Source organism: Lampetra fluviatilis, chromosome 28 (genome assembly GCF_964198595.1).
Source record: "Lampetra fluviatilis chromosome 28, kcLamFluv1.1, whole genome shotgun sequence".
In the NCBI taxonomy this organism is placed as follows: domain Eukaryota; kingdom Metazoa; phylum Chordata; class Hyperoartia; order Petromyzontiformes; family Petromyzontidae; genus Lampetra; species Lampetra fluviatilis.
In genome coordinates, this window is record NC_136302.1 from 4,256,879 (window position 1) to 4,283,993 (window position 27,115).

General features: G+C 42.4%; 1 protein-coding gene across 1 annotated transcript in view; it reads right to left on the reverse strand.

Annotated features, from left to right (window-relative positions):
- The window catches only part of MUC4 (mucin 4, cell surface associated), a 50,973-nt gene that overhangs the window by 7,967 nt on the left and 15,891 nt on the right, over positions 1-27,115 (reverse strand). Inside the window, exons 12-25 of the mRNA XM_078869553.1 lie at positions 26,411-26,628; positions 20,385-20,451; positions 18,375-18,539; positions 15,519-15,635; positions 14,547-14,813; positions 13,022-13,168; positions 12,026-12,213; positions 10,881-11,061; positions 9,328-9,453; positions 8,265-8,501; positions 5,096-5,335; positions 4,296-4,478; positions 2,419-2,513; positions 1,602-1,669 (exon numbers count right to left, since the gene is read on the reverse strand). Coding sequence (XP_078725679.1) covers positions 1,602-1,669; positions 2,419-2,513; positions 4,296-4,478; positions 5,096-5,335; positions 8,265-8,501; positions 9,328-9,453; positions 10,881-11,061; positions 12,026-12,213; positions 13,022-13,168; positions 14,547-14,813; positions 15,519-15,635; positions 18,375-18,539; positions 20,385-20,451; positions 26,411-26,628 — 2,299 coding nt within the window. The remainder of the gene's footprint in view (positions 1-1,601; positions 1,670-2,418; positions 2,514-4,295; positions 4,479-5,095; positions 5,336-8,264; positions 8,502-9,327; positions 9,454-10,880; positions 11,062-12,025; positions 12,214-13,021; positions 13,169-14,546; positions 14,814-15,518; positions 15,636-18,374; positions 18,540-20,384; positions 20,452-26,410; positions 26,629-27,115) is intronic.

Sequence of the window (27,115 nt, forward strand, 5' to 3'; positions counted from 1 at the left end):
CCTATAACATCACTCAGTAAAATATAATATAACGACAATCATCTTCAACGTACAAGTTATTTGCATCCTTGATTCCCTACCCACCAAACTCATCCCTCAGTGTCCACCTAATTTGGCCCCCTATATCACCATTTTTGTCAATTCCTCTGTCTCTTTCAGTACTTTCCCCTAAAATCTCAAGACTGCTGATGTTACTCCCATTTTTAAAACAAATATCCTCTAGAGACCCTAGCATTCCTAAATAAAACCTACATTTCCAAACACGTCTCCCTCCAGTCTCCAGGACCCAGTACATCTTGTTTCTGCCAAAGGAGTTCAAATGTAACAGCTCTCTTATATGTGGTTGAATGAGCTATCTCTCTTCAGACCAGGAAGCGATCTCACTCCCGACTTATGCTGACCTTTCTACCGCTCATCATCCTTAGGTTGTTCCCATTATTTTTGAAGTACAGTACAGTAATACGATGACGGTGATTTGTGTGCGATAGAGCACCCTATACGCGGGGAGAGCAGTCTCAGAGGGCTTTACATCTCATCTCAAACATTTCAAAGGACACCCCCCACCCCAATAGCAGGTGTCCTTGTGGGAACAATATGACTGCAGCACCTGACCTCCAAACAGGCGGTAGGGAGCAGTGATTGCTACGTATAAATTCCAATTGAGTAGTTTGTGGTGTAATTTTCGAATTTAGTGACTTTGGGACCCTGACATTGGCACACGATGGCCTACGTTTACGAATGATGTCAGGGGGATATTTCACATCCACTGTGAAGCAGACGGTGCATGGCATTAGCATGGTTATTTCGCCGACAGTAATAAACCAGGGAGGCCGCTAGATTCGAACCATGAGCCTCTGCAACAAGCGGTGAATATGCCGACGCTATGCCACGTCACCGTCAATTCCACTTTTAAATAATAGCTTTGTGAATGTTATCATGAGCACGAATTTAGATGTATGCGTTGACAGAGTACTGCATGTATAAATTCAAGTGATTAGTCAAATAGATGTAATAAATTAATCAGTCCGAGCATATCTCAAAATTTCGAGAACAAATTAATGTAAACATTCATTTATAGTGGCGGATCTACTAAACGCTGAAGGATGGCAACATAGCCTTGTGGTAGTATGTTTGCCACTTGTTTTGGAAGTTCACAGTTCCAATCTAGTGGCCGCCCTGGTTAATACCGTGGGTTGCGGGTGTATTACCCGTAAACGTATACATGCGCCATCTGCTTCACAGTGGATGTTAAGATTCTCGTGGCAGCCTTTGCAAGAGTAGGCCATTGTGTACCGGTGTCACGGTTCACATTTGAAAAAATTACCCAAAAAATACTCGATTGGAACGTGCATAGCAATTATCGCTCCGACTGCGAAAACTTGGCAGGACCCTCCTGAAATAAAGTCATTAGACTCCGGTGAGGCTAAATAAATAACCTGATAAATATTTGACAATGATTTGCTAAAATCACCACAAAATACATAAACTGTACAAATGTCACGCAAATGAAACATTACATGTTCTTTATTTCTTAACATTGTACAGTATTAAAATGTGGAAAACTTTGATGGCTGAGATTTATATTTGTTTGCAAAACCAACCTGATATTTGTAATGCTGTTGTTATAAAAGTAGTTGAAGTAAAACAGCTTTTCTAGTTTCTTTACAATCTGTAGAAAAAAAGCAACATAACGATGAATGATAAATGTAAATTAATAAACAAGTGCACTACTTTACAATGTCAAAATTGTTCAATGTCTTTCACAAATCTTCAATTGTATATTTCATGGTATTAATGAACAGACAACTGAGTTCATGATAAATAAACAACCATTTGTTTTCAGTTTATTCAGATATCTACTCACAATATTACTACCAGGGCACGTCATTACCTTTGAGTCAACAATTGTTGTTTGTAACCGAGCGAGATAATTATATTCAAGTCACGTAATAAAAAAAACATTGCCATTTCCAAAGAATATGGAACAAAAAGCGCAAAAGTTCTCAAAGAAGCATGGTAAGTTGCATGCTAAGAACTGACGGATAGAAAGAGGGACAACGTGAATTCAACATATGCAAGTTAGAGACCATCATATTGACTGTTTGGCATATTGACTGTTTGGCAGGACGCGCTGCTGGAATGGTGGCCGGTGGTCGAATTATGGAGTGGCAGCCAAAGGAATAAAAACACGCCTGAGGCTATGTCCACAGTGGAGGATGACGTAATGAAATTAGCCTGTGCGCAGAATCGCAAGACCATCCAGTAGTGACGATATCAGGGCTGATGATAACAAATATTTATAACGATAGACTCACATAGGCTGTTCAAACATTTAAGTTATCGCACAGAACACAAACACGTAACATTAATACTTTTCAGAAACATTTGCAATTAAACTTGTATACACCATTCACTTACTTTGGCAGAGGCCAATTCCTTAATTTGATTTTGATCTGTGGGTGTTGGTGAAATGTTGTAGTTAAGTCCCATGAAGACTTTCAACTTTGGAGTACCTGTAAAACGTAAATGAGTGTTATATTTATATACCATACTTGACTATTGTTCGTGATGGGGGGATGGAAGGGTGCACGTGGGTTTCGCAGTCATCTCAGTCAGTCAACCCATAGCACCACGGGATACCCATTCCGTGACCGCGACCTTCCTTGCCAGCGTGCCTTCGACACTTCACGTGGCGCAAAGCCCCCGTGGTGACGCCACCAACACTTAAGTGGCGAACGGCGGTGTTTGTTGTTGGGCTTGGGGAAAGGTGCCCGGGAGTGGGGAAAAGGGCTGGAGTAGTGGTTGGTGGGGAAGGGGGGTGCCACGCAATATCCAGGGGTGGAGATCTGTTGGGCATGGTGGGTGGGGGGGCACTCGTTCATTGACGCGTGCAGTCACACCCCGGTGCAACGTCGGTGCGACTAATATCGAAACGACGTCAATCGAAGCGATCCGCGGGAGGGCGAAAGCCGAGGAGCGACAGATAGCAAGAGGGGCGGGCGACGCTGTCAGCGCGACGTAAGCGTGTGGGGGGGTTTGGGCGACGCTAATCAGGCGGTGGTGTTAATAATTATAAAGTGACGACGTAGTTTGCGAAGCGACGTTAAAAGGGGGGGAGAGGGGAAATACATCGAGGTATTACTGTCCTGTCACGAGTGTATACAGTGGAACGATGTATCAATTAATATTTGCTGTATCTACAACAGCCCATCGTTAACATTTGTCGGTAAGCGAACACATTGGGCTCTATGGAGGCACTACACTATTATACACTGCACTACTATTACATTACACTACTATACACTACACTATACACTACATAATTGGCTCTATGGAGGCCCGTCGTGAAGCGATTAATCGTTAACAGAGGTGGTCGTTAAGAGGGGTTCTACTCTACACTACTAAACAATACACTACTAAACACCACACTACTATACATTACATTATACACTACTATACACTAGACATTGAGCTCTATGGAGGTCCCGTCGTTTGGGGTGCTCGTTAAGAGGGAGTCTATTGTCCAGGCAATGTAAAACTATTACATCCTCTCGTCCAATTTAGGGATCACAATACAATAATATAAGTGTTGCAAAATGCATTTAATTGAAACAATTTAATTAATTTTGCGTTCCACCTGCTGTGCGGAATACAATTTGATGGATTACATTCCATGGGACGTTGTGGAAAATAAATTGCATTAAGGTTTCACAATGTATATTAAAACCAATAATATTGCACTCATTCCCCATTCATTCAATCCATCACAGTCATCAATTTCGCTTTCACGCATCACAGATTCACCCATTCTATTTTATTCACCTCGTCTTCCACCACTATCTTCATAGGTACCGTGCTTAATTTTCTGTAAAGCGCCTTGGTCAAGGCACTATATAAATTAGATTACACGTTAGATGCGACTGATTAAATAAATGTTTACATTGCTTCCATGTGAGAGAATAAAATGCAATTATCCCGTGTGTTCACTCTTGCTCGTAGCGTTAACAAATGAGTTGTGGCAGAGTTAGGAGGGAGGGCTCACATGTCCGTTGATAGCGGAAGCTACGAGCTGAACTTGCCGCGATAGCTAACGTTCTCGGGTCAACAGCCACATTAGCCCACAAAGAAAACTTACATCTCAACATTTGCCTTAAATGATTGGAATTATTTAAGTACTCGGAAGCGTTACCCATTGAACACGTCACATCTCAAATCATTGCATTTCAGTGTTTAAACAAATTAAGCCTGAGGAATCGTAGGACCCCGACGAGATATATTTGTACAACGCAAATTACCTGCTTTAAAGCTTGCGTTGACAGTTGTTTTTCCATACTGGCAATCGATACCCTCGTACGATGCTAGGCACGTGCAACTGGCGTTACAGAAAGGTGTATTATAGCATGTTCCCCCATTCTTACAATATCCCGCGATACAGGCAGTCTGACTGCAATTCAAAGGCACACAGTCCTGTCCATCGCCTGTTAAATGACACACAAGCAAAACAGTTAGACATATAGTGAACAAAATGTTTATCAGTCACGTGGACAAAATAATTGCCCTCATTGGTGAGGATTACTCTGATTAACCATTTCAATGATGATGGCACACGGCTAGATCATCTGCATTGGCTCTACTGTTCCCACCTCATTAATTAATTTGAGTTATCTTCGTTCTTGGTCATGCTCCTCTGTTGATTCATACAATTATCTCAAGCTCAAAATGTCTACATTCTAAGTTGTACTTAGCAGAAAAAAAGTCCGTTTCAAGTAAAGAGTCCACAACTTGTGCTTCTCCTGAAATCAAATCATGAGCTCGTGTAGTCGTTCCCTCGCATGCTCAACCTCGTAAACCCAATTGTGAATTCTAGAATATCGTAAACACGTCAGCTGTTTTCTGAGTTAAACATTACAGTGAAGTTATAGATCTAATTATTGCGTTTCAGTCAGGCTTTTCTTCCAAAATGTGTAAATCAAATCTTAGTTGGGATAATATGACTCGCGCTTTTGAAATGTTCATACCACCTAAAAAGGTGTGGATTTGTAACATCAGCCTATGTGTCAGTAAACATTGTTCACAACACACTCAGAACACTTACGCTTATAACCATCGCTGCAGTTGCACTTGTATGTACCAGGGATGTTGTAGCATTCTTCGTTTTGAGGACAAGGCATACTTTCACACTCATTAATATCCAAGCATGTGTTATTCATCATTTCGTATCCCGAAACACAACTGCAACTGTACGATCCTAAGTTGTTGCTGCAAGTGGCATTAGGTCCACATATCGTTCCATTTTCCTTACACTCATCAATGTCCCCACAATTGATTCCGTTTCCTGGTGAGGACCAAACATTGCCAATTATTAAACAATCAATAAATGTACAACATCGTTTACAGCATATATTTTAAATAAAATAATTTCAGCAAGGCAGGAATGAGATACATTTTTGTTTATTAAATGGGTTGAGCAATAGACAAGCGTTTACGTGTTTCACTAATTGAGCACGGTTATTATAAAAGAGTCGATTGTAAGGAATTTGAAAGTCAAGCAGTGAAAGGGAAGAAGCAGAAAGAAAGGTTATTTAAAAAATGTGTTTGACCCGCAGTGTGGTAGTGGTTGAACATAGAAACTATTTCTATTTAATCAGGTAAGGCCCACTGACCGATGTAGCTCTTTTTCAGAAGTGACCTGGCCACACATGATAGTTCAACGAAGTGGCTTATCATGTGGAAATGTATAGCAGTCAAATACACGAAACGCATATCATGGATGAGACGAAATAGTTCGGTTGAAGTGGACGGAAACGGTAAACCATCGCCGGTGAGCGAGCGGTGAGCGAGCGAGTGATTGGAGTGAATCCGCGAGTGCTGGATCGTCAACTCGCCTGACTGCTTTATGTTAATGTCTGTCACGTGCTGCGAAGGAAGAGTTGCATTCTCTACCCCAGATATGACAGCATTATTCCAATTTTGGCCAATTGTGTGATTATCTATCGTCGTAATAATTGTTCTGGCCATAACATAACGTCACTGAGGTTAATTTGACAAATACATGAATAATAAGATTAGGAATGCTCATTCACTGCTGAAGCCATGTCTTAATTGGTCTAGGTATATAGCAGAGGTCGCAAACGGGTTTTGATTCCTTACCCGTACCCAGCCGCACCAGGGTCGCAAATGGGTACCCGTACCGCCGGGTACGGGTACCCGTTCCCTACCCGTACACGTACCCTACCCGAAATGAGTGACAAACGGTTACTCACCAGTGACTCATGGCCTACCCGTACCCGGCCGCACCAGGGTCGCAAACGGCTACCCGTACCCGGCCGGGTACGGGTATCGGGTACCCGGTTGAGATCTCTGGTATATAGCCAATATTTAAAAAAGTGTCATCGTAAATGTTCACCAACATACGTGGATTAATCAAAATTCGGTGATGCCGCATTCGCAGAGATGAACAAGGACAATTGACAAATACATAAACCTCAACGCATTTGTCAATACCAATACCTTAAAAGGAGAGATATATAATGGGCGACGTTTTTAGGCAATGGTCCTTTTTCATAGAACAAAATATCTCTGCCTGAAATATCGTGGTTTTATATACTATATCTTTTATTGCCGTATAGGTATATACATCTGTCTGGATGGTGGATGTGTCTGCCTTGGCTAGGTGGGCACACACTTTTAAGTGCAAATCCATTTTTATCACTCTTGGCTTGATAACATGAATACCACTTAGTGGGATGTCAACAGTGGTTGTAACTCGTGGGCATGGAATATACCAATAACGCATTTGACGTGATATACACCAATAACACCTTTGCACATAGGTGACTTTACTGTGACTTTACCGAAAGAACCAAAGAGTATGTTCAAGGTACAATCAAGTTACAGAAACATAAATATACAAGCAAGGTGATTATTGAACTAGTATACAAACGGGACATTTGTCAAATACAACAACAAGTGAAGTCATTACATGATTGACAGTTAAGCATAAACTTGTGAATCAGATGGACAGGTATTTGGGGAGTTAACTGAAAATGAATAGGAACCATGTGGTTATGTTGTCCTATGTACAGTACAATGAATGCATTTGAAGGGTTCAGTGATGACGTCGTCTTGCTCTATTTAAGACCGGAAGCAGGTGGATGGCTTCACTATTCTGGAAAATCACCCTATGATGCTGGATGTAATTGCCAGCGAAACGTCGTACTCAAATTGTAAATGTTGTGGATGTACTCTCCAACACACCGGTGGGCTGAAGTAGTAACTAATTGGCGTTTTCTTTACGTGACAAATCCCGTACTAATTGGCTGTCGGGTAATGGAGGGTGATGACACATTTATACTTATGCGATCTAACCCAAAAACCTTTATTATGAATAATATTGGTCGCGAAAGCCTACGTGTTAAACCGAATACACTTTAGTCACTCATACTGAATGTTAACACTTCCTGATAGTGCAAACCAAAGATGTTAGTTGCCCTCACCAGTGTTGCTTGAACAACATTTTGCATTAATAAATTGTCAGTCACCCCATATATTAATATCTCTCAATGGATATGCAAAAACAATAGACCTGGACCAGTTGTATCTATTATAAAAGCCCAGCATTCCGTTTGTCCGTCAGCTAAATTATAAGAGCCTTTCAGAAGGCCTGAATCAAGAAGTTATAGAACGTGGACCCCCATATACATGCCTACACAACACTCTACATACAATAGAGTCAGTAGTATCTGCACACATTTGGGGGGGAAGAAGCAGACACCAGTGGGGGTGATGGGCGAGGCGCAAAGCGCTGAGAAGCCCTCCACAGGAGCGAGAATAAGGCGGCCGTAGCCCGCCCAAATTCTAGAGCTCGAAAATTCTAACTAGAATGCTTCATTAATATGCAGAGATATTCAACTACCAAAGCACATTAACACTGGCTTGCAAATTACCTGGTTACATATGCCACCACTGCAATTCTGGGTTCATGATTTACAATCACATGTCTAAGATAATTAAACATTTATATGTTTTGCCATATAGGTATAAACGTCTGTCTAGGTGATGGATGTGTCCACCTTGGCTAGGTGGACACAAACTGTCTTAAGTGCAAATCCATCTTATCACTTTTGGATTCATAAAATGAATACCATACAGTGGGATGTAAACAGTGGTTATAACATGTGGTTAATGTAATATAGCAATAACGTGTTTGACGTGATATATATCAATAACACCTTTGCTGTTATACCACTTTAATGTATCGTTACCTGGGTTGTTATCCCCAATGGAGGTGTATCCTTTAGCACAAGAGCAGAGGTAAGATCCAATCGTGTTGACGCACTGTGCAGATTGGTCTGTGCAATTTGTCAAACATTCATCGATGTCACTGCACATTCTGCCATCTCCTGTAAAGCCTTGTTTACAAATGCAGTTGTAGGAACCCTCGTTGTTAGAACAGGTGGCATTGGTATGGCATGTGTTTTGAGTTGCACATTCATTTATATCTGAAAAAACAAAAGACACGGCACAGTGTATGTGGCATTTTTACAAGGGTGTGCATTTATTCTATGACGTCATACCTACAGTGTATTCACCGCATTGCAACAGACTTTAATTGCATTTGCTCTGTCAATTACAAAATACTTTATACGCATACACAATTCTATGTGTTTAACAAACCTTCTTTAGAACTGCTATTTGTGTTTAGTTTGTTGTCCTTCCCTCTGCACCTCCGATAAGCACAGTTGGCTACGTATGGTGCGAAAGAAGTTCAAAATACATACAGTATAATCTGGGTACCCTTTCGAGATTATCCCCTGTTTTATCAGAATTTAAACTTGTATCCGTTGGTTTTTCATTGTACCATTAATCCGTATGGAAGTTTACTGCTTCACATCTGTGACACGCTCGTTGACACATTTTCACTACCTGCGCAGTTTGTCCCATTGTAGCCAGGAAAACAGTTACACTTGTAGGACCCTGGAATATTCTGGCAATCGCAACACAAGCGGTCGTCCGCTTGTGTAGCGATCGAAACGTAGTAGTTTTTCGTTATTTTCTATGAACCTATCTACATGACTTTACCGAAAGACCCAAAGAATATGATGCAAATATGTTTGATTTCATGTCATACATCATAGGTTATTTAAAATACTCAAATGACAATATCACAGTTAACCGTCAGATATCTTTCAATTAACATCACGTATTAAACTTAATATTCAAATAGGAAAAAAAGAATGGTTGTCAAATCGCATTCAACTACCGAAAAGACATTACCCCTTCTAATATTTACGTTTTGTCAATATATTGTAACAATGTAATTGATACCTTGGCACATAGAGCTGTCGATGGTGGTGTTGATGTAGCCAATGTCGCAAGAGCATGTATATCCATGATTGTTGTTCAAGCATGTCTGATTGCATTTGGCGGGTACTTCCAGGCATTCGTCCACATCTGCCGATCCATCAACGGTGCATAACACAATCAGGTTATGACATCACATTTACCCCTCGGTTTTTGAGACCGAAACAGGAGGAGGATTTCTCCACAATTCTGGTCGTCACCTGATGAGGGGCTGGTTCTAATTAGTGGCAAAACATCGTACTCAGATCGTAAATGTTGTGGGTTTAGTTTCCAACACATTGGTGTGCTGAACCAGTAACTAATTGGCATGTTTCGTTTAGGTGACAAACTTCACTAATTGACTGTGTCGGGTGGTGGTGGGTTTAACGACACGTTGATATTTACGCGATCTAACCAAAAAATCCTCTATTATGGATAACATTGGTCACGAAATCCTATGTGTTAATCTACTTTAAGCAGATTTACAATGTTTAAGCATTATCAGGTCTCATCTTCCGGCAACGGCAGTTGAAACAATGGTGGAATTTTCTTAAATCCGCCCACTTTGGTCCACCCAGAGGTGTACATGTGTGCTGCACAGTTAGTCCATGAGGAAAGTCGCGTGGGGTAAAGTGTGGGTACTCGCACCTCTTCCACAACATCTGGGATAGCATGGAAGAGTAGGTCAACAATATACTCCAGTTGAGGTTCTCCTGCCAGCAATGGAGTGAACAAGCAATCGGAGTGCTGCACCTTGACCACCTTTGTATATGCATACCCTATGTGTTGCATTCAACGTTCTATTTGTGGTGTTTTTTTATCATTTCTCAACATCCAACATATCTGAAAGTGACAGTACTAAGTCTAATGAAAGTGTGCAAACTTGTTAAGCAAAATAAATATATGCCTATGGGACCTTTTTGCCAGGATTGAAATGATGGAAAAAACAGAATAGGTCTTGACTTAAAGCTTTCGTGACTGCAGGAATTTATATTCTTTGGGTATTTCGGTAAAGTCACGTTGATAGGTTCAAAGAGAACCTATCTACGTGACTTTACCATTTATTGTAATAACACAGGAGGTGTAATAACACAGGAGGTGTTAAGACGTTCAATCAACAAATAGACACCTTTTGAAAGGCGTCAAGACTGCATTAACCACACACGATTGTGGCAAAACATGCAAACAAACATGCTCTGATAATATATGCATTGTCTTTGAAACGAATTGCCATATACCAGAGACATGGCCTTGTCTCACCAAGACCAGAGAACGCAATAGGTTTCTACTTGGTGTTTGAACATCTTAACACTTATTGCCAGGAAGGGTAAAACCGCTTATTCTTTTTCAATAAAAAGTTATGATTATTCATTATCACTGCAGAAAGTTGTTCATATTATATGGTGGATTTTTATGGCATTTTTTTTATTGAGTAAGAAAAATTATTCATTGATTGCGTGAAAATTGTCTGTACTGCACCTTATTTCTAATGAATGAGGAATTAATTAACACAATTAAAGCATTAAATATGTACACACCGTAACACTTGCTCCCGTTGCCTGTGAGCCCAACGGGACAGGGCCCACACGAAAAGCCTAGGGAGGGTGCACGATCATCTGTGCAGTTCACTCCAGGATGACAAGGGCTGTCTACACAGGCATTGTAGTCGTCCATGCAGTATGCTCCCGCGTAGCCGTCATCACATTGACAGCCGGCAACCTTCAGACGATCACAGCAACATGGCAAATAAATTAAGCGTGACATGGGTTATGTACGCAAACTAAAGCCATCTCCCCCCTAAGCGCCGACCAAGCATTATGATTAAACGGTATTCAAGCGCACTGAAAGTGGTAAATGTATGGGTTTTCCAATACATAAACTGAAATGCTGTTTTCTGACTTCACATCCAGATAAAATATTATTTTTACCAAAATTACGTAATTTTACCCCTAAGTACTAGATTAAAATGTACGACATTTGAAGAATTATAAAAAAATATATATGTTGGGTAAATTTGTATGCAGCACTATGCTGTACATACATGGCTATTTAAATACATTCTTGAACTTTTGAATGAGCAATTCATTAATAAAGCAAAAATAAATTTAATAACTATAAATATATTTTTAAAAGACAGACTTTCCACCAGCACAAGGTGTCCACTACTTAAGAATAACATCCAAGGGAGCACTTGAATTCACATTCAGTAACTATTTTAATATATAGATATTTGACCAACTTTATATATATATATTATTTTAAGCGTGAAAACTGAACCACAAATACAACTTTCACGTGAAAAAACACATCCTAATTTTGTGGGGAAGAAACTCACAAAGCAATCTCGTCATTTAACATAGATTAACGAAAGCCAACACATGCGTCAATAACACTGCCCTGAAGAGGAAATACATATTGTAAATATATTCATAGCTACGAAGGAGGGACATCGTCTAAACGTCATCCATGAAATATATTATTTCCATTATAAGGGCAATGTTATTGAAATATGTGTTTGAGTTTGTGTTATTTGCACTTTTGCCCCAATGCCAAAGCAATATCACACTGTTTTGATTCATGGAATGAAAGGAGAGTGACCCATTAAAAAAAAATTCGTGTTGAACTTTCCAACACGAATTTTGGCTGCGAGTGAATTGGTCAAGTGAATGACTGCCCAACTGACCTGGAAAGTGGATCCGTCGCTGCCGGTGATGCTCAGGGTGGTCTGGTTGTAGAGGCACGTGGAGTGGGCGCTGCAGTTGCACAGAGTGAGGTTGAGCAGCAGCAAAGAAGAGGCCTTGCCGTTGCTGGCACTCACCACGCCAAATGCTGGCTCTGAGCTTCTGGGGCTCCACGTCAAAGTCCCATCGGCTGCAGAAACCCACCACCAGCAGTAATCAATGAGCACAGATGAATGACCTTCATGGATTGTGTTTGTATAAATGTTCAGAAAATAATATTTTGGCAGAATTTTTTGTTAGGCTAGTTTTTATTTTGAAAAATAGTAATTTACCAGAAGTATTTTACTGAAAAAAAAAATAAGGGAAGGAACAACGTATGGTCAGGCGGGGTAATAAGGTGGGCAACCTCGAGGGGTGAAGAGTACTGAAGTAACACCAACACGTGAGGTAGGGTCCCACATAGGGAGTGCTCATTATAAGTGAAAAAGACACAGTAGAGTGATGTATTTTAAATACTGCTAAAAATATTTCTGAATGTATTACACAATAAAAAATATTAACCAGTGCAACTGAGAGTCCCGCATATGCATTGCATATTTCCAGGACGAAATTGGTCCGGTAAACCTCGTAACAAAGCCCAATGTCAGCTCAAGTTCTGACCTGGTAAAATCTATTTTCGGACTTGGAGTCTCTGAATCTCCAAATATCCACAATTCAACTAGTTAAATATTCATCATCTCTGTTCTTGCTCAAGCTCTTTTTGTTCCTGGCCACTTTCAGAGGCATCGGGGGGCTCTGCCACCCAGCAAATTTGTACGAAAATTGTCACCAAGTTGAACGATATGTGGAATAAAATATAACAAGAACCTTTCTAAAATTTTACATCGAGATGTCAATTTAGCATGGAAAACATTAAATTATCATCACATAGAGAAACAATTGTATGAATTCCAACCACTGACTTCTCAAAAATTCCAAAATAAATCACACACACACACCTGTGATGTTGAGGTCTGAGGAATTTCCTGAAATGGTAATAACAATGGCGTCGTTGTTCGGGTCCACTGCGCTGATATTGACTGTAACTACTTGATTCAGCTTGGCAGAAATTTGCCCGTCGCTGGTAATGTTGGGAGGGAAGTTTTCTGAAACAAAACAACACATATATCACTTATAGATTCACGCACAATACACTCCTGCATGTTAGACATGTCTGTGTTATAATAATTTACATTTGTAAGGCACACTTCATCCAAGGATCCCAATGCACCTCTGTGTTATACACTATCAGAGGTAAATCACAGCAGAAAGCCGTAGCAGTATGTGTAAATGTACATTGAGTGATACAACGATGTATCGATACTCAATGGTTAATTAACCTGCGACTTTGAGATAAGTACATTGTTAACAAAACTAGAATTTAACACACTAAAATACAGTAATTCCCATCTTATGGAAGCTCCGAAGTAAAACAAAACATGTGTTTAAAAAATATGTAGTGATACATATGTTATGGTATCACTAGTGTCGCTTTACTCAAGTAGTGTGTTAGATGTACTACTATTATTTATTATTTATCTTATAATACATGTCGTGTGTTTGAAATGTTAATGTAGGACGCCACTGTTTTAACTATTTGACAATTCAACTCCTAAGATGCTTGAGTATGGCTCATTGAAGGTGTAAATTATTCTAAAGTAACGCATGATGTGAAAATTGTCCTCAATGTCACAGCTCAGCTTGTCTTAAGTGACTGCTAATCAGGCATGTGATGTTTAATACATTGTGAGAGATGCTTGCACACTCACGAATCGTGAAAATAAGACTGAAAAGGATTGATTAGTTATGATTGGAACCATATTGTATGCACGTTATACGCCATTTTTGCATTCAAGATAATGCGGCACACACGTCTATCTCTATGAAGAAACAATACAAATGACAAAAAAAACATCTGAGCCAGGGGGATGATTGTTACATGCCTACTGCTTATTGTCAGGTCAAGAATTTATGTGGATGTACAATGCTACTTTCTCCACTGGCACATCTGAGCCGAGCCAGCGGGAGGACCCTTACGGTATGGGGTTTTTCCCACTGGCTATTTGCCATGCTGAGCTAGAAACAAACCATGATACATTCATCTCACAAGACGTCTGAATCTGGCTCGGGGCCAAGCAAGGGCAGGAGCAGAGGTAATTACAATTTAATTGCGTATAACATCAGTCTATACACTGAGAGGACACAGCATCAACGCTTCACGTACACGCATCTTGCCTCGTTTGTTGCGTGTGATATAAGTAACCTGACCCGCCCCTACTGGACATCCGTGAAAAAGAGCTTCACGGCTCATCGGATTCCTCCAGTCTAAATAAAGATTAAAATTCTGAAGTGGCACGGCTCGGCTTCTCCAGTGGAAGGACAACCTTGGCGCCACGTGAGCTGCACCGTGGCTGCCTTGGGCAAGGTCCCGGGCATTGCTCGAGTAGTAGAGTGAAAACAGAGGCACAGCATAATACAACTCACGTAGAGCTTTCTGCTGAGAGCCAAATTCCATAGCGCTCTTCAATGTGGCCAGCCCAAAGTCGGTGTCCCCGGTACTCAGCACGTCAAATATGCAGTCAAACTGTCCTCCACATGAAGCCTTAATGGAGGCAAGTCGTTCTGCAGATGTCTGATTTATGAGTTCTTCATAGAATGTAGGCACAAAGCTGTTGTTGTTGTTGAATGTGGACCAAGTCTCCCCACTGGTGGCGTTATAAGTAAACAGGCTTGTGCTTTCCTTTGTTTGCCCTGTAAAGAGACGGCATATTTTTGTCGAAATGTGTTTTTAAAAAACATTATTGATATACATAAGCAGCAACAAGTATAAACCAACAATACAAACGCTCGGTTATTTCAGCTTTAAAAGCTGCGGTGCAAAGCACCAAGGTGGATTTATAATTCACTTATATTTTATATTGTCAATTTGTGGAATGTAACTGGTGTTCTTGTCGCTCACATCATTTAACGTTTTATTAAAAGTCACTATGAATATACACTCTGCTCAACGTAGCAGGCAGATGTGTCACCTTAGTGAACATGTTTATAGGTCTTTGCTGATAAATCTGAACAGTCTTCTATCAAATGAGCACATAAAACATATATATTACATATCAGTCGTATGATGCGTGTTGGTTTTTTGCAACAGAAATATCTGCTGATAACATGTAACAAAATGTTTGATGAGGTAAAATATCAGCGGTATTTTACATAAATTATGTATCTTCACTTAAAGCTTTCGTGACTGCAGGAATTCATACTCATTGGGTCTTTCGGTAAAGTCACGTAGATACCCAAAGTGTATAAATTATGTAGTTTAAAAAACCTCTCTTTATTCTGCCAGCATAACAATGCCGTGACAAGTGGGAGCACCTGATCCATATCGTTATTTGTTTGCGAAATGCAATGTTCGATTCACAATTCATAACTACATTAATACACCTCGGGTTCACTTACATGTAACTCCAAAGCTATAATATATTTGCGATTCAGGAGGCACGCTGCTTCCGTTGAAGCGAAGAACTGTTCCATTTGAAGCTTGGAAGTCATCGGTGGGATCCTTGTTGAAAACACCTGCAAAGAAATCCCATTATTCATATATCAGAAAAACGATTTACGTCCAAATTTAGTAGCATGGGGCCGTCCATAAACACCTCGGGGGGGGGGGGGGAGAGGGGTCAGATATTTGTGACGATGTGTGACGAGAAGGGGGAGGGGGGGGTTGAGAAATGTGATGTCACATCAAAATGCGCAACTTTAAATACATATAAACAATAATTGTTATAACATCACTAATTTTGATAAATTTTCATTATTAACTATTTTATTATTTTAATTTACTAAGGTCACCTTTTATTTATTCCATGAAGAAGCATTTTGCTTCTCCATGGGAGAATAGAGAAGCATACATTTTGTAAATTTTTGAATGATTGTTATTAAACATTTAGATTTTAATGATTCTACCAGAGCTTTTCATTCTGTGGAATTAATATATGATTGTTATAATTGTACTCTCCATTTTGCTTCGTTCTACTACAAAGTTTCAAGTATTTTCATAGTTATAATTACTTTTAATATTTAATAAGAGAATTTCAACATAATATTCTTAACATCTGCAGTTGTAGTTAGACGTTGAATATTTTCAAGTGAATTTTATGCTAAATTTCAGCTTTCCAACACCTTTTTAATACGTGTTTTCTCCTATAACATCAGAGTGCAGCGCCACATTAAATACGCACTACAATGACAATAGTTTAAAGTGATTTGAAGCATGTTTTATTTTCAAAATGGAAATATGGTTTTGGGGGGAGGGGCAGAGCTTTGTGACGTCATATTTGAGGGGGGGTCTGACTTTCTGTGACGCCGTGTGACGAGGGGGGGAGGGGGGGTCAAAAATCGGCCAAAATCGCATGACGTCATTTATGGACGGCCCCCATCTCAAAACACATCGTTTTTCATAACAAGACAGTGGATCAGGCTGGCTCATGAAGTTGCTTCTAATTGAACCTTATTTTGATTTCTGGAGTCTCGGACAATGGCTGTGAAGCTCAAGAAAGAAAACGGGTAAATACGTAACTAAAAACACAGTCGATAATATTGCCAAAATAGGAAATAAATACATAATAATTGATGATTATGGAAATCGCCTTCATTCGTAAGTCAAAAATCCGTAACACTCTATCCAGTAATACCTCGTTATTTCGGTATTTGATCATTCGTAATTGAGGATAATTCAGCATGGCTGCACTTTCAGCATATATAGAGTACTAGCTTTACTACCCGGCTTCGCCCGGGACTTGGATTCACCACGCCCGGCCGCCTTTGTCTCCCCAGTGGCGATGTTCACACACCACACTAGTTACTCGTTTGAGGCTGAGTCGACCTAGGGGAGGCCCAGGACCGGTTCAAATAATCGTCACCGGTGGTGGCCGTGAGCGGGAATTGATTGCCTTGCAAAATATATGCATTATTGCGCCCCCCCCCCCCCCCAAAAAAATACAAATATCTATTTTTATAATTTTTGCATGGTGCATAGTCTGGAAAGTACCCACATGGCAAATTTCAAGTTTGTTGCATGTCGGGAAGTACGCTAAACATTTTGAACAGACACACATAATCACAAATTTGCCTTTTATATACTGTACTAGCTGTACTACCCGGCTTCGCCCGGGACTTGGATTCACCACGCCCGGCCGCCTTTGTCCCCCCAGTGGCGATGTTCACACAGCAGACCAGTTACTGGTTTGAGGCTGAGTCGACCTAGGGGAGGCCCAGGACCGGTTAAAATAATCGTCACCAGTTGTGGCCGTGAGCGGGAATACGAACTCGGGTCGCCGGGTTCGTAGCGCAGCGCGCTAACCACTACACTACAATGCGTTACGCTTCCACATGCGTGGGTCACATGACAGATTTGACGTCACAGCTCACTTGCCGTGCAAAAAATATATGCATTATTGGGCTCCCCCCCCCCCCCCAAAAAAAATACAAAAGTCTATTTTTATCTTTTTTCCATGATGTCCAGTCTGGAAAGTACCCATATGGCAAATTTCAAGTTTGTTGCATGTAGGGAAGTAGGCTAAACATTTTGGACACACGTAACCACAAATTTGCCTTTGATATATATGGAGATATAGATTAGTAATTTACCATGAGCCGAATTGCCGTACCGAATGGTCCAATTTCAGCATACACGTGGAGCGACGCCGCATGCCACGACCAAAACAATGACTTACCGTATTTTCCCGCATATAACCCGCGGGGTGTACCACTTTTTACAAACAAAACAAGACCCTGCGGGGTATATGGAGGTGCGGGCTATCCCAAAAATGTTTTACACGTGTGACATGTCATAACTCGTTCAATTTTTTCATTGTAGGACTATCCACTGTTCAACACTTACCTTTGACTAAAGTACTGCTGAATAAACCACTCGCACTAAAATTGTGCATGTTATCACGTTTTAAATGATTGGAATTGTTTGTACAATGAAACGACAATGTTTGAAGTGGGCACACTTTGTGTTATAGTGACCTCCTATAGCGCTGTTTCGTACAGCGCTGTTTACCAAGAACGCATCCTGAGTGCCTGTTATGGACATCCCACATTACTATGGAATCTGCAAAACAACCACGATTGACTTCCTAAATTAGTAATACTTGTTTTTAAAGCCCAGAAGGTGATGGGATGAGTCAATTCATGAAATGGATTCGAACTCGCTTCCCTGCTACAGCTCCATCCTACCAGATTAGGGACAATGACGAGCAAAGGTTAAAAGCCATTGACTGTGTGAAGGGCAGCTTCATTGTGACTCACCCAGCAGGCCTTTCGTGCAGTTGTTAAAACTCTCTTGCAATGAGGTAATGAAGTTGAGGGCCCCAGGAAGGCTGGACACGTTCACTGAGATGCCCGATGCGAAGGTGGCTACCACCCCTCCTTTTATTGTCCATTTGATCGACACGTTCTGCCTGTAGATGTCATCTAAATGAGAAAAACAAGGTGATAATTTAATATAACGTGGGCACATAAAAGTTAATTATTATGCCCCGTTTCCACACCTATTAGGGTTTGAACCCTGTTGGCCCAGTACCGGTTCATAAATATCAACAGGGGCCCTGGCCAATAGCCTCCATGCTCAACATGGTTCCAAAGTCTTCACCCCTTCTGCTCCACCCACGTTCCCCTTTCTTGCCCACTATCATCCCGCAGGCAATAGGGTGGATGCCAGGAAATACATTGTCTAAACACGTGGTCTTTATCAAAGTGTAAGGGCATGGATCAAGTGATTGCAGGTAAAGTTAAAATATTCTTGCACTGCTGAGTAGATTTTCGTGATTGTGCTGTATAGCTCGCCGATATGTTTTAGGGCTATACTCCTTTGTTTGGCATATTCAATTTCTGCAGCTCTCAACACATGGAGCAAAACGTCAGACATCATGCCAAACAAGACGCAAAGCCCACCAAACACACATCAGAGCTACATCATGGGACCTGCTTTGCCAGTACCAAAATATGAGAATAGGTTTTCCCCTTTTTTCTGGCAACAAAACAGATGTTAAGATGTTAAAACACATTCTGACCACAAGTATTGTGGTTAATGCAGACATGATTCCTTGTAAAAGGTTTCAGTTTGGTATTTTAACATCTTAATACCTGTTTTGTTGCCAGAAACAAGGGGAAAACTTATTCTCACACATCAGAACTTAAATATATCGTTTTTGTATTTTTCATCTTATGTTTCATTACTCCTGCCAAGTTGATTGCTCTTCATGTTCCAATTAATTTCGAGTGAACTTTTCAAATTTCACAATTGACCTTACGGGATTTTAAACGTCCTATGTGAAACAGACAGTGAGTATTTGTATGTATTTATTTGTATGGTTAATAAACTATAAAAACTATAAAACAATTTTTTTTTTTACCAGGTAAGGCCCAGCGAGCTATATAACTTTTTTTCAGAAGCGACCTGGCCACAACTAATAGCTCAATGAAGTGGCTTATCATGTGGACATTTATCGCAGCCAAATACTCTAAACGAATGTTTCTAAATGTCGAGGGAATAACCGTAGAACCCGGGGAAAAATCTATGCGACCATGGAAGGACGTGCAAACTCCTACTATACAGGCATCAGGGTCAGGATGGAACACACAACCTTCTGTATACCATACGAGGTTAACATCTCGCAACCGTGGCACCCTAATGCACCCATAGTAATAATAACCAGGGGTTGCAACAAATGGCGAACATGCTCCTGCTAGGCCATGTTTTTTTTCACTAAAATAGACGGAAAGTTGAATCAAGGGAGTCATGTAACGGCATGTGCACATATAGATTCCATGTTGACTTCAGGGTGTCGCAAATACCTCCAGAATAGTCCCAGCCCCAAATGGATCCTTCATTGACAAACACAGCTGGTGCAAAGCCCTGTTCAGTAAACCAATTCGATCTATTTGACAGGCCAGTTGATGCGAGAATGCACAGGCTCTCCAGTACAGCCCCACTATAACAGAACGGCGCAAAATTGTGGTACCCATTGGCTGTAGAAATGAGGTATTATAGAATGTTAAATTGTTTATACAAACCTGCAACTTTAATACATTCAGAGGGATCAAGACAGGTCACATCAGTGACAAGAGTCAATGGTATGGTTATCATTAGGACTCCACAGATAAAAATGAAGCACATCATCACCGATACAATTTGTCTTAGAGTGTCATGTATACAAAACATACAGAGAAACACAGTATATACGAAGCACAGCGAAATATAAAAAGAGATACTGCATGAGTTGTTTTCGTCCAGGTAAAACATTCAGAATTATTTACCTGTTGAATCGATCTGTTTGCCATCTACCAGTACTAATATGCTGCCGTTTTTGAGAATCCATTCAACCTGTAAAAGCAAAATTAAACAGTTTGTAAACAATCACGGGTAAAAACGCAATATTTGTTGTCATTGAGAGGTATGGGTAATAAAATACAGGACAGAAAAGTTGATTTTTCAATATAAAAAATAACATGAATAACGGATGCTTACTAACATCTCAGGTGTAATTTTTCGTGAATGCTTCTGTCATGTGCTGTTGAAGATCACTTGAAACTGTTTGGCTTTTTCACATAACCCCATAGTTCCACCGTGCCGTTAAAAAAACTGCTGCCTAATTATCATTGTTAAATAATTTATGAAACCTTCATCTATCTAACCTATATAATTCATTTTTTGTCTGTCTGTCTGTCCGTCCGTCTGCGTACGCTCCCTACCGGGGGATGTAGCTCTCGGACCGTGGGGTTCGCCGAGATTAAATTTTGCAGGTGGGCACGCCCCCGGCCCTGCGGTAAACTTAGGCATTTCCGATTTTTCGTCTCTAAACTTTAAATCGGACCGATTATCGATTTAGTGTGATTTCTCTTTATTTATTTAGTTAATTCTTTATTTATTTATTTAATATTGCCGACCGGCGCGGACCACGGCGGTTGCCCCTGGCAACGGGTAGCAACGCCTTCGCTGCGGGGTGGACGCCATTTTTAATTCCCGTTAAAAATATGCGCACGCATTAACACGCGACTCTGAGGTAAATTCATCAAAGTTTCACGTCCTCTTCACTCCCCCCCCACCCCAATGTGTGCAATTACTATTATAGGGTCGGTAGATAATAAAATTATAGCGATTAGACAGTATTATTGTAGCGCGGGGGGGGGGGTAACGGCCCCGGTACCCAGCCTCAGCCGGGTGGGCAATCTAGGCGAGGCCGGAGGCTCTGCACGGTACTAGGCCTCGACACGCAACTCTGTCAGGCGACGACTTTGTGGTATAAACTCGATATACCCAGCGTTGCCCGGGGGAAAAATACATTTAAAATCTTCTGAAAACTTTAAAACATAACATACCAATGAAAATACAACTGTGTAATTAAAATTCTAAACCCGCCCGCGCCAAGAATCGATTCTCTGAATCGCGAAAAGGAATCGAAGGTTGTAGATTCATTTAGAATCGCCCTGTTCCAGTTTAATATAAGTTTGTTATAGAGTCGATGTAAACTGCTACGAATGGGAAATATCCGGCGTTGACCGGGGCAAAAATATAATTAAAAACTCCTGAAAACTTTAAAACATAACATACCAATGAAAATAAAACTCTGTAATTAAATATGGAAACCTCCTACGCGCCAGGAATCGATTCTTTGAATCGCGCAAAGGAATCATCGAAGGTTGTAGATTCCTTTAGAATCGCCCTATTCCTGCCACGTTTGCTTAACATTTCCCACATACACATTCACACATTTAGCTTTTACATTTAACATACAAAACGTCAGCATGTACTGCTGTCATCATAGGTAAAAATATATACACCTTCACCACTCTCCCTCACCACTCTCCCTCACTCACCATCACCACTCACCCTCAACACTCACTATCACTCACCACTCACTATCACTGACCACTCACCACTCACACTCACCCTCACCACTTACCCTCACAACTCACCCTCACCACTATTCCTCACTACTTACCCTCACCACTCTCCCTCACCAATCACCAATCACCCTCAAGCATACTTGGCGACACGTAAGTAAGTTTTTAAAATGGGAATAGGGTGAGTGGTGGTGGTGAGGGTGAGTGAGGGTGAGTGGTGAGTGGTTAGGGTGAGTAGTGAGGATGAGTGGTGAGCGTGAGTGGTGAGCGTGACTGGTGAGGAAGAGTGGTGAGGGAGAGTGGTGAGGGAGAGTGGTGATTGGTGAGGGTGAGTTGTGAGGGTGTGATTGGTGAGGATGAGTGGTGAGGGTGAGTAGTGAGGGTGAGTGGTTGTTGTGAGGGTGAGTGGTTGTTGTGAGGGTGAGTGGTTGTTGTGAGGGTGAGTGGTGAGGGTGAGTGGTAAGAGTGAGTGGTGAGGGTGAGTGACGGTTGTGAGAGGTGATTAGTGAGTGGTGAGGGTGAGTGGTGATTGTTGAGGGTGTGATTGGTGAGAATGAGTGGCGGTTGTGAGTGGTGATTAGTGAGGGGTGAGTGGTGAGGGTGAGCGTGAGTGGTGAGGGTGAGTGGTGAGGGTGAGCAGTGAGGGTGAGCAGTGAGGGTGAGTGGTAAGTAGTGAGGGTGAGTGGTGAGCGTGACTGGTTAGTGGTGAGGGTGAGTGGTGAGGAAGAGTGGTGAGGGAGAGTGGTGAGGGAGAGTGGTGATTGGTGAGGGTGAGTTGTGAGGGTGTGATTGGTGAGGATGAGTGGTGAGGGTGAGTAGTGAGGGTGAGTGGTTGTTGTGAGGGTGAGTGGTTGTTGTGAGGGTGAGTGGTTGTTGTGAGGGTGAGTGGTGAGGGTGAGTGGTAAGAGTGAGTGGTGAGGGTGAGTGACGGTTGTGAGAGGTGATTAGTGAGTGGTGAGGGTGAGTGGTGATTGTTGAGGGTGTGATTGGTGAGAATGAGTGGCGGTTGTGAGTGGTGATTAGTGAGGGGTGAGTGGTGAGGGTGAGCGTGAGTGGTGAGGGTGAGTGGTGAGGGTGAGCAGTGAGGGTGAGCAGTGAGGGTGAGTGGTAAGTAGTGAGGGTGAGTGGTGAGCGTGACTGGTTAGTGGTGAGGGTGAGTGGTGAGGGAGAGTGGTGAGGGAGAGTGGTGAGGGAGAGTGGTGAGGGTGAGTGGTGAGGGTGAATGGTGAGGGTGAGTGGTGAGGGTGAGTAGTGAGTGGTGAGGGTTAGTGGTGAGTGGTGATTGGTGAGGGTGAGTGGTGAGGGTGAGTGGTGATTGGTGAGGATAAGTGGTGAGAGTGAGTAGTGAGGGTGAGTGGTTGTTGTGAGGGTGAGTGGTGAGGGTGAGTGGTAAGAGTGAGTGGTGAGGGTGAGTGGTGGTTGTGAGTGGTGATTAGTGAGGGGTGAGTGGTGATTAGTGAGGGGTGAGTGGTGAGGGTGAGCGTGAGTGGTGAGGGTGAGTGGTGAGGGTGAGCAGTGAGGGTGAGTGGTGATTGGTGAGGGTGTGATTGGTGAGGATGAGTGGTGAGTGGTCAGGGTGAGTGGTGAGGGTGAGTGGTGAGCGGTGAGGGTGAGTGTTGAGGGTGAGTGGTGAGTAGTGATGGTGAGTGGTGAGCATGACTGGTGAGTGGTGAGGGAGAGTGGTGAGCATGACTGGTGAGTGGTGAGGGAGAGTGGTGAGGGAGAGTGGTGAGGGTGAATGGTGAGGGTGAGTGGTGAGGGTGAGTGGCAAGTGGTGAGGGTGAGTGGTGATTGGTGAGGGTGTGATTGGTGAGGATGAGTGGTGAGTAGTGAGGATGAGTGGGGAGGGTGAGTGGCGGTTGTGAGTGGTGATTAGTGAGGGGTGAGGGTGAGGTTGAGTGGTGTGGGGAGGTTAAGTGGTGAGGGTGAGTGGTGAGCGGTGAGGGTGAGCAGTGAGGGTGAGTGGTAATTGGTGAGGGTGTGATTGGTGAGGATGAGTGGTGAGTGGTGAGGGTGAGTAGTGAGGGTGAGTGGTGAGCGGTGAGGGTGAGTGGTTGTTATGAGGGTGAGTGGTGAGTGGTGAGAGTGAGTGGTGAGGGTGAGTGGTGAGCGGTGAGGGTGAGTGGTGATTGTTGAGGGTGTGATTGGTGAGGATGAGTGGTGAGTGGTGAGGGTGAGTGTTGAGTGGTGAGGGTGAGTGGTGGTTATGAGTGGTGATTAGTGAGGGGTGATTAGTGAGGGGTGAGTGGTGAGGGGTGAGTGGTGAGGGTGAGCGGTGAGTGGTGAGGGTGAGCAGTGCGGGTGAGTGGTGATTGGTGAGGGTGTGATTGGTGAGGATGAGTGGTGAGTGGTCAGGGTGAGTGGTGAGCGGTGAGGGTGAGTGGCGGTTGTGAGTGGTGATGGGTGAGTGGTGAGGGGTGAGTGGTGAGCGTGAGTGGTGAGGGTGAGTGGTGAGGGTGAGTGCTGAGTGGTGAGGGTGAGTGGTGAGAGAGTGGTTAGTTTTGAGGGTGAGTGGTGAGGGTTAGTGGAGAGTGGTGAGTGGTGATTGGTCAGTGGTGATTGGTGAGGATGAATGGTGAGTAGTGAGGGTGAGGTTGTGTGGTGAGGGTGAGTGGTGATTGTGACGGTGAGTGGTGAGGCTGAATGGTGAGGGTGAATGGTGAGAGTGAGTGGTGAGGGAGAGTGGTGAGGGTTAGTGGTGAGGGTTAGTGGTGAGGGTGAGTGGTGAGGGAGATTGGTGAGGGAGATTGGTGAGGGAGATTGGTGAGTGGTGAGTTGTGAGGGTGAATGGTGAATAGTGAGTGGGAGTGGTGAGTGGTGAGGATGAGTGGTAAGGGTGAGTTGTGAGTGGTGAATGGTGAGGGTGAATGATGAGTACAGTCAATATGCACTGCTGTAATCATAGCAGGTACCACCACCACAGAATGTACTGCTGTCATCATAGCAGGTACCACCACAGTATGTACTGCTGTCGTCATAGCAGGTGCCACCACACTCGGTATGTACTGCTGTTATCATACCAGGTACCACCACCACAATATGTACTCCTCTTATCATAGCAGATACCACCACAGCAGTATGCACTGCTGTAATCATAGCAGGTTCCACCACAATATGCACTGCTGTCATCATAACAGGTACCAACACAGCAGTATGCACTGCTGTAGTGATAGCAGGTACGACCTCAGTCGGTATACACTGCTGTAGCGATAGTAGATACTGCTATCGAGTTGGTAGATACCGCTATAGTAAATACTAAAACAGTCAGTATATACCGCTACAGTCAGTCAATACTGCTACAGTCAGTATATACTACTATACAGTCAGTACATACTACCACGGTGAGTAGCTACTAGAGTCAGTAGATACTATTATAGAGTGAGTAGATACTGCTATAGATTTTGTAGTTACTACTATAGTCAGTGGATACAACTATAGAGTCAGCAGATACTATACAATTAGTCGTTACGAGTATATAGTCGGTAGATACTACTGTAGGCCCAGTAAATACTACTATGGTCAGTAGTTATTACAGTCACTAAATACTACTACACAGTCAGTAGCTACTACTGGCTCAGTAGATACTACGGTACAGTCAGTAGATACTACTACAGAGTCAATAGATACCACTTCCTCTGTTGTATGTAAGGTGTTGTTAGTATATATACCTACGAGGGGTAAAGATATTTTTTGAGGGGGGGGGGGAGACCACAATTTTCGGAAACCTTTTGACATCAACTATTTACCCCACACTTTCTAAAACTTTTTGGACTTGTGAAAGCCTCTTATATATTTGTTGGTGGAGAAATGTACAAACAGCCCACCGGGCTTTGACAATACCTTAGTATCTGTGTATATATATGTAAGGTTTTTAAGAAATATATTTTTCACCCGGGCAAAGCCGGGTACTTCCGCTAGTAGTTTATAAAGATGGGCTATAAGGTAAAGGTGTAGCCCTGCAATTTCACACTCATGCCACTGCTGGCAAAAGAGTGTCCACTAGAGGGAGCACGAGAAAGTCCCTCTATGTGTGTATGTATGTACGTTGAACTTCTTTCGCACCGTACGTAGCCAACTGTGGTGTATTTTATTGCAAGTATATGTAATTTTTTTAGACATTTGTTAATCCACTGCTGGATTAAGACCTCCCTATATGCTGTGTTAGCCGAGGTGGCTGTTTGACCAAGTTTCACCGCACTGCTCAGTGCAGGTTGGTAAACAGCGGGAGCCCAAGGCCAGTTCATATATCAATTGTTGGCCACACACATCTTAGAAGAGGTGGGAGTACGCACACATTACCCCTATACACGCGTGATCTGCCGATCAGACCGTCTGTGGGGTGCCCATTTAAATTGCTGGGTGGACAGAGGCGGTGGGGGGGGGGCAATTTATGTCTTTAAGCTTGGGAACCTAATATTTGTCAAGCTATTTGCGTGTACCTTAATGCCGCCGGTCTCCTGTGCAACAATGGCTATGAAGGAAGTTGCTTTTGAAGAAATATTGGCGGAGGCATTGGTCCTCGCAATTCCTGTGCGGCCCTGCATGGTGAAATTCACCCCATCTCCAACCGCTTCCAACACAGTGTACTCTCCCAGGCCATTGAAGGTGTACGAGACATTGTCCAGGGTCGTGATGTGAGGGTCGCCAATGAGAAACGCTGCAATGAAAAAGTAACCAAGTTTACAATGCCGGATCGCTGGGGTCATAGCGCAGTATGCTAACCATTGCACCACCATTCCACCCAATTCATGTTTTTGTTTATATTCATGGAACTATAAAACATTTTTTACGATATTCAATTTGACATTGGGTGGTGCTTATCTGGCCCGAAACCGGGATGAACGTTCCATATGACTGAGTTTACACAGTTGATTGCAGACCAAGATCAATATGTGAACTCTATTAATATATACCGTGTATCTTGTGAATATTCCTCATTCAAGTTTATTTCAATGCCTGAAATGGAGACTCATGTTGCAGCATATCCTGTAATCATAGTTAGAAAGCACTGGTCTTTATATATCAAGCAATGATCTTTGAAAGCTTAGCCCATGGGTGACCACATTGGACATCTGTGAAAAAGAGCTTCATAGCTCATCGGCTTCCACCAGTGTAAATACATTTTGATTCTGAACATTTAAATA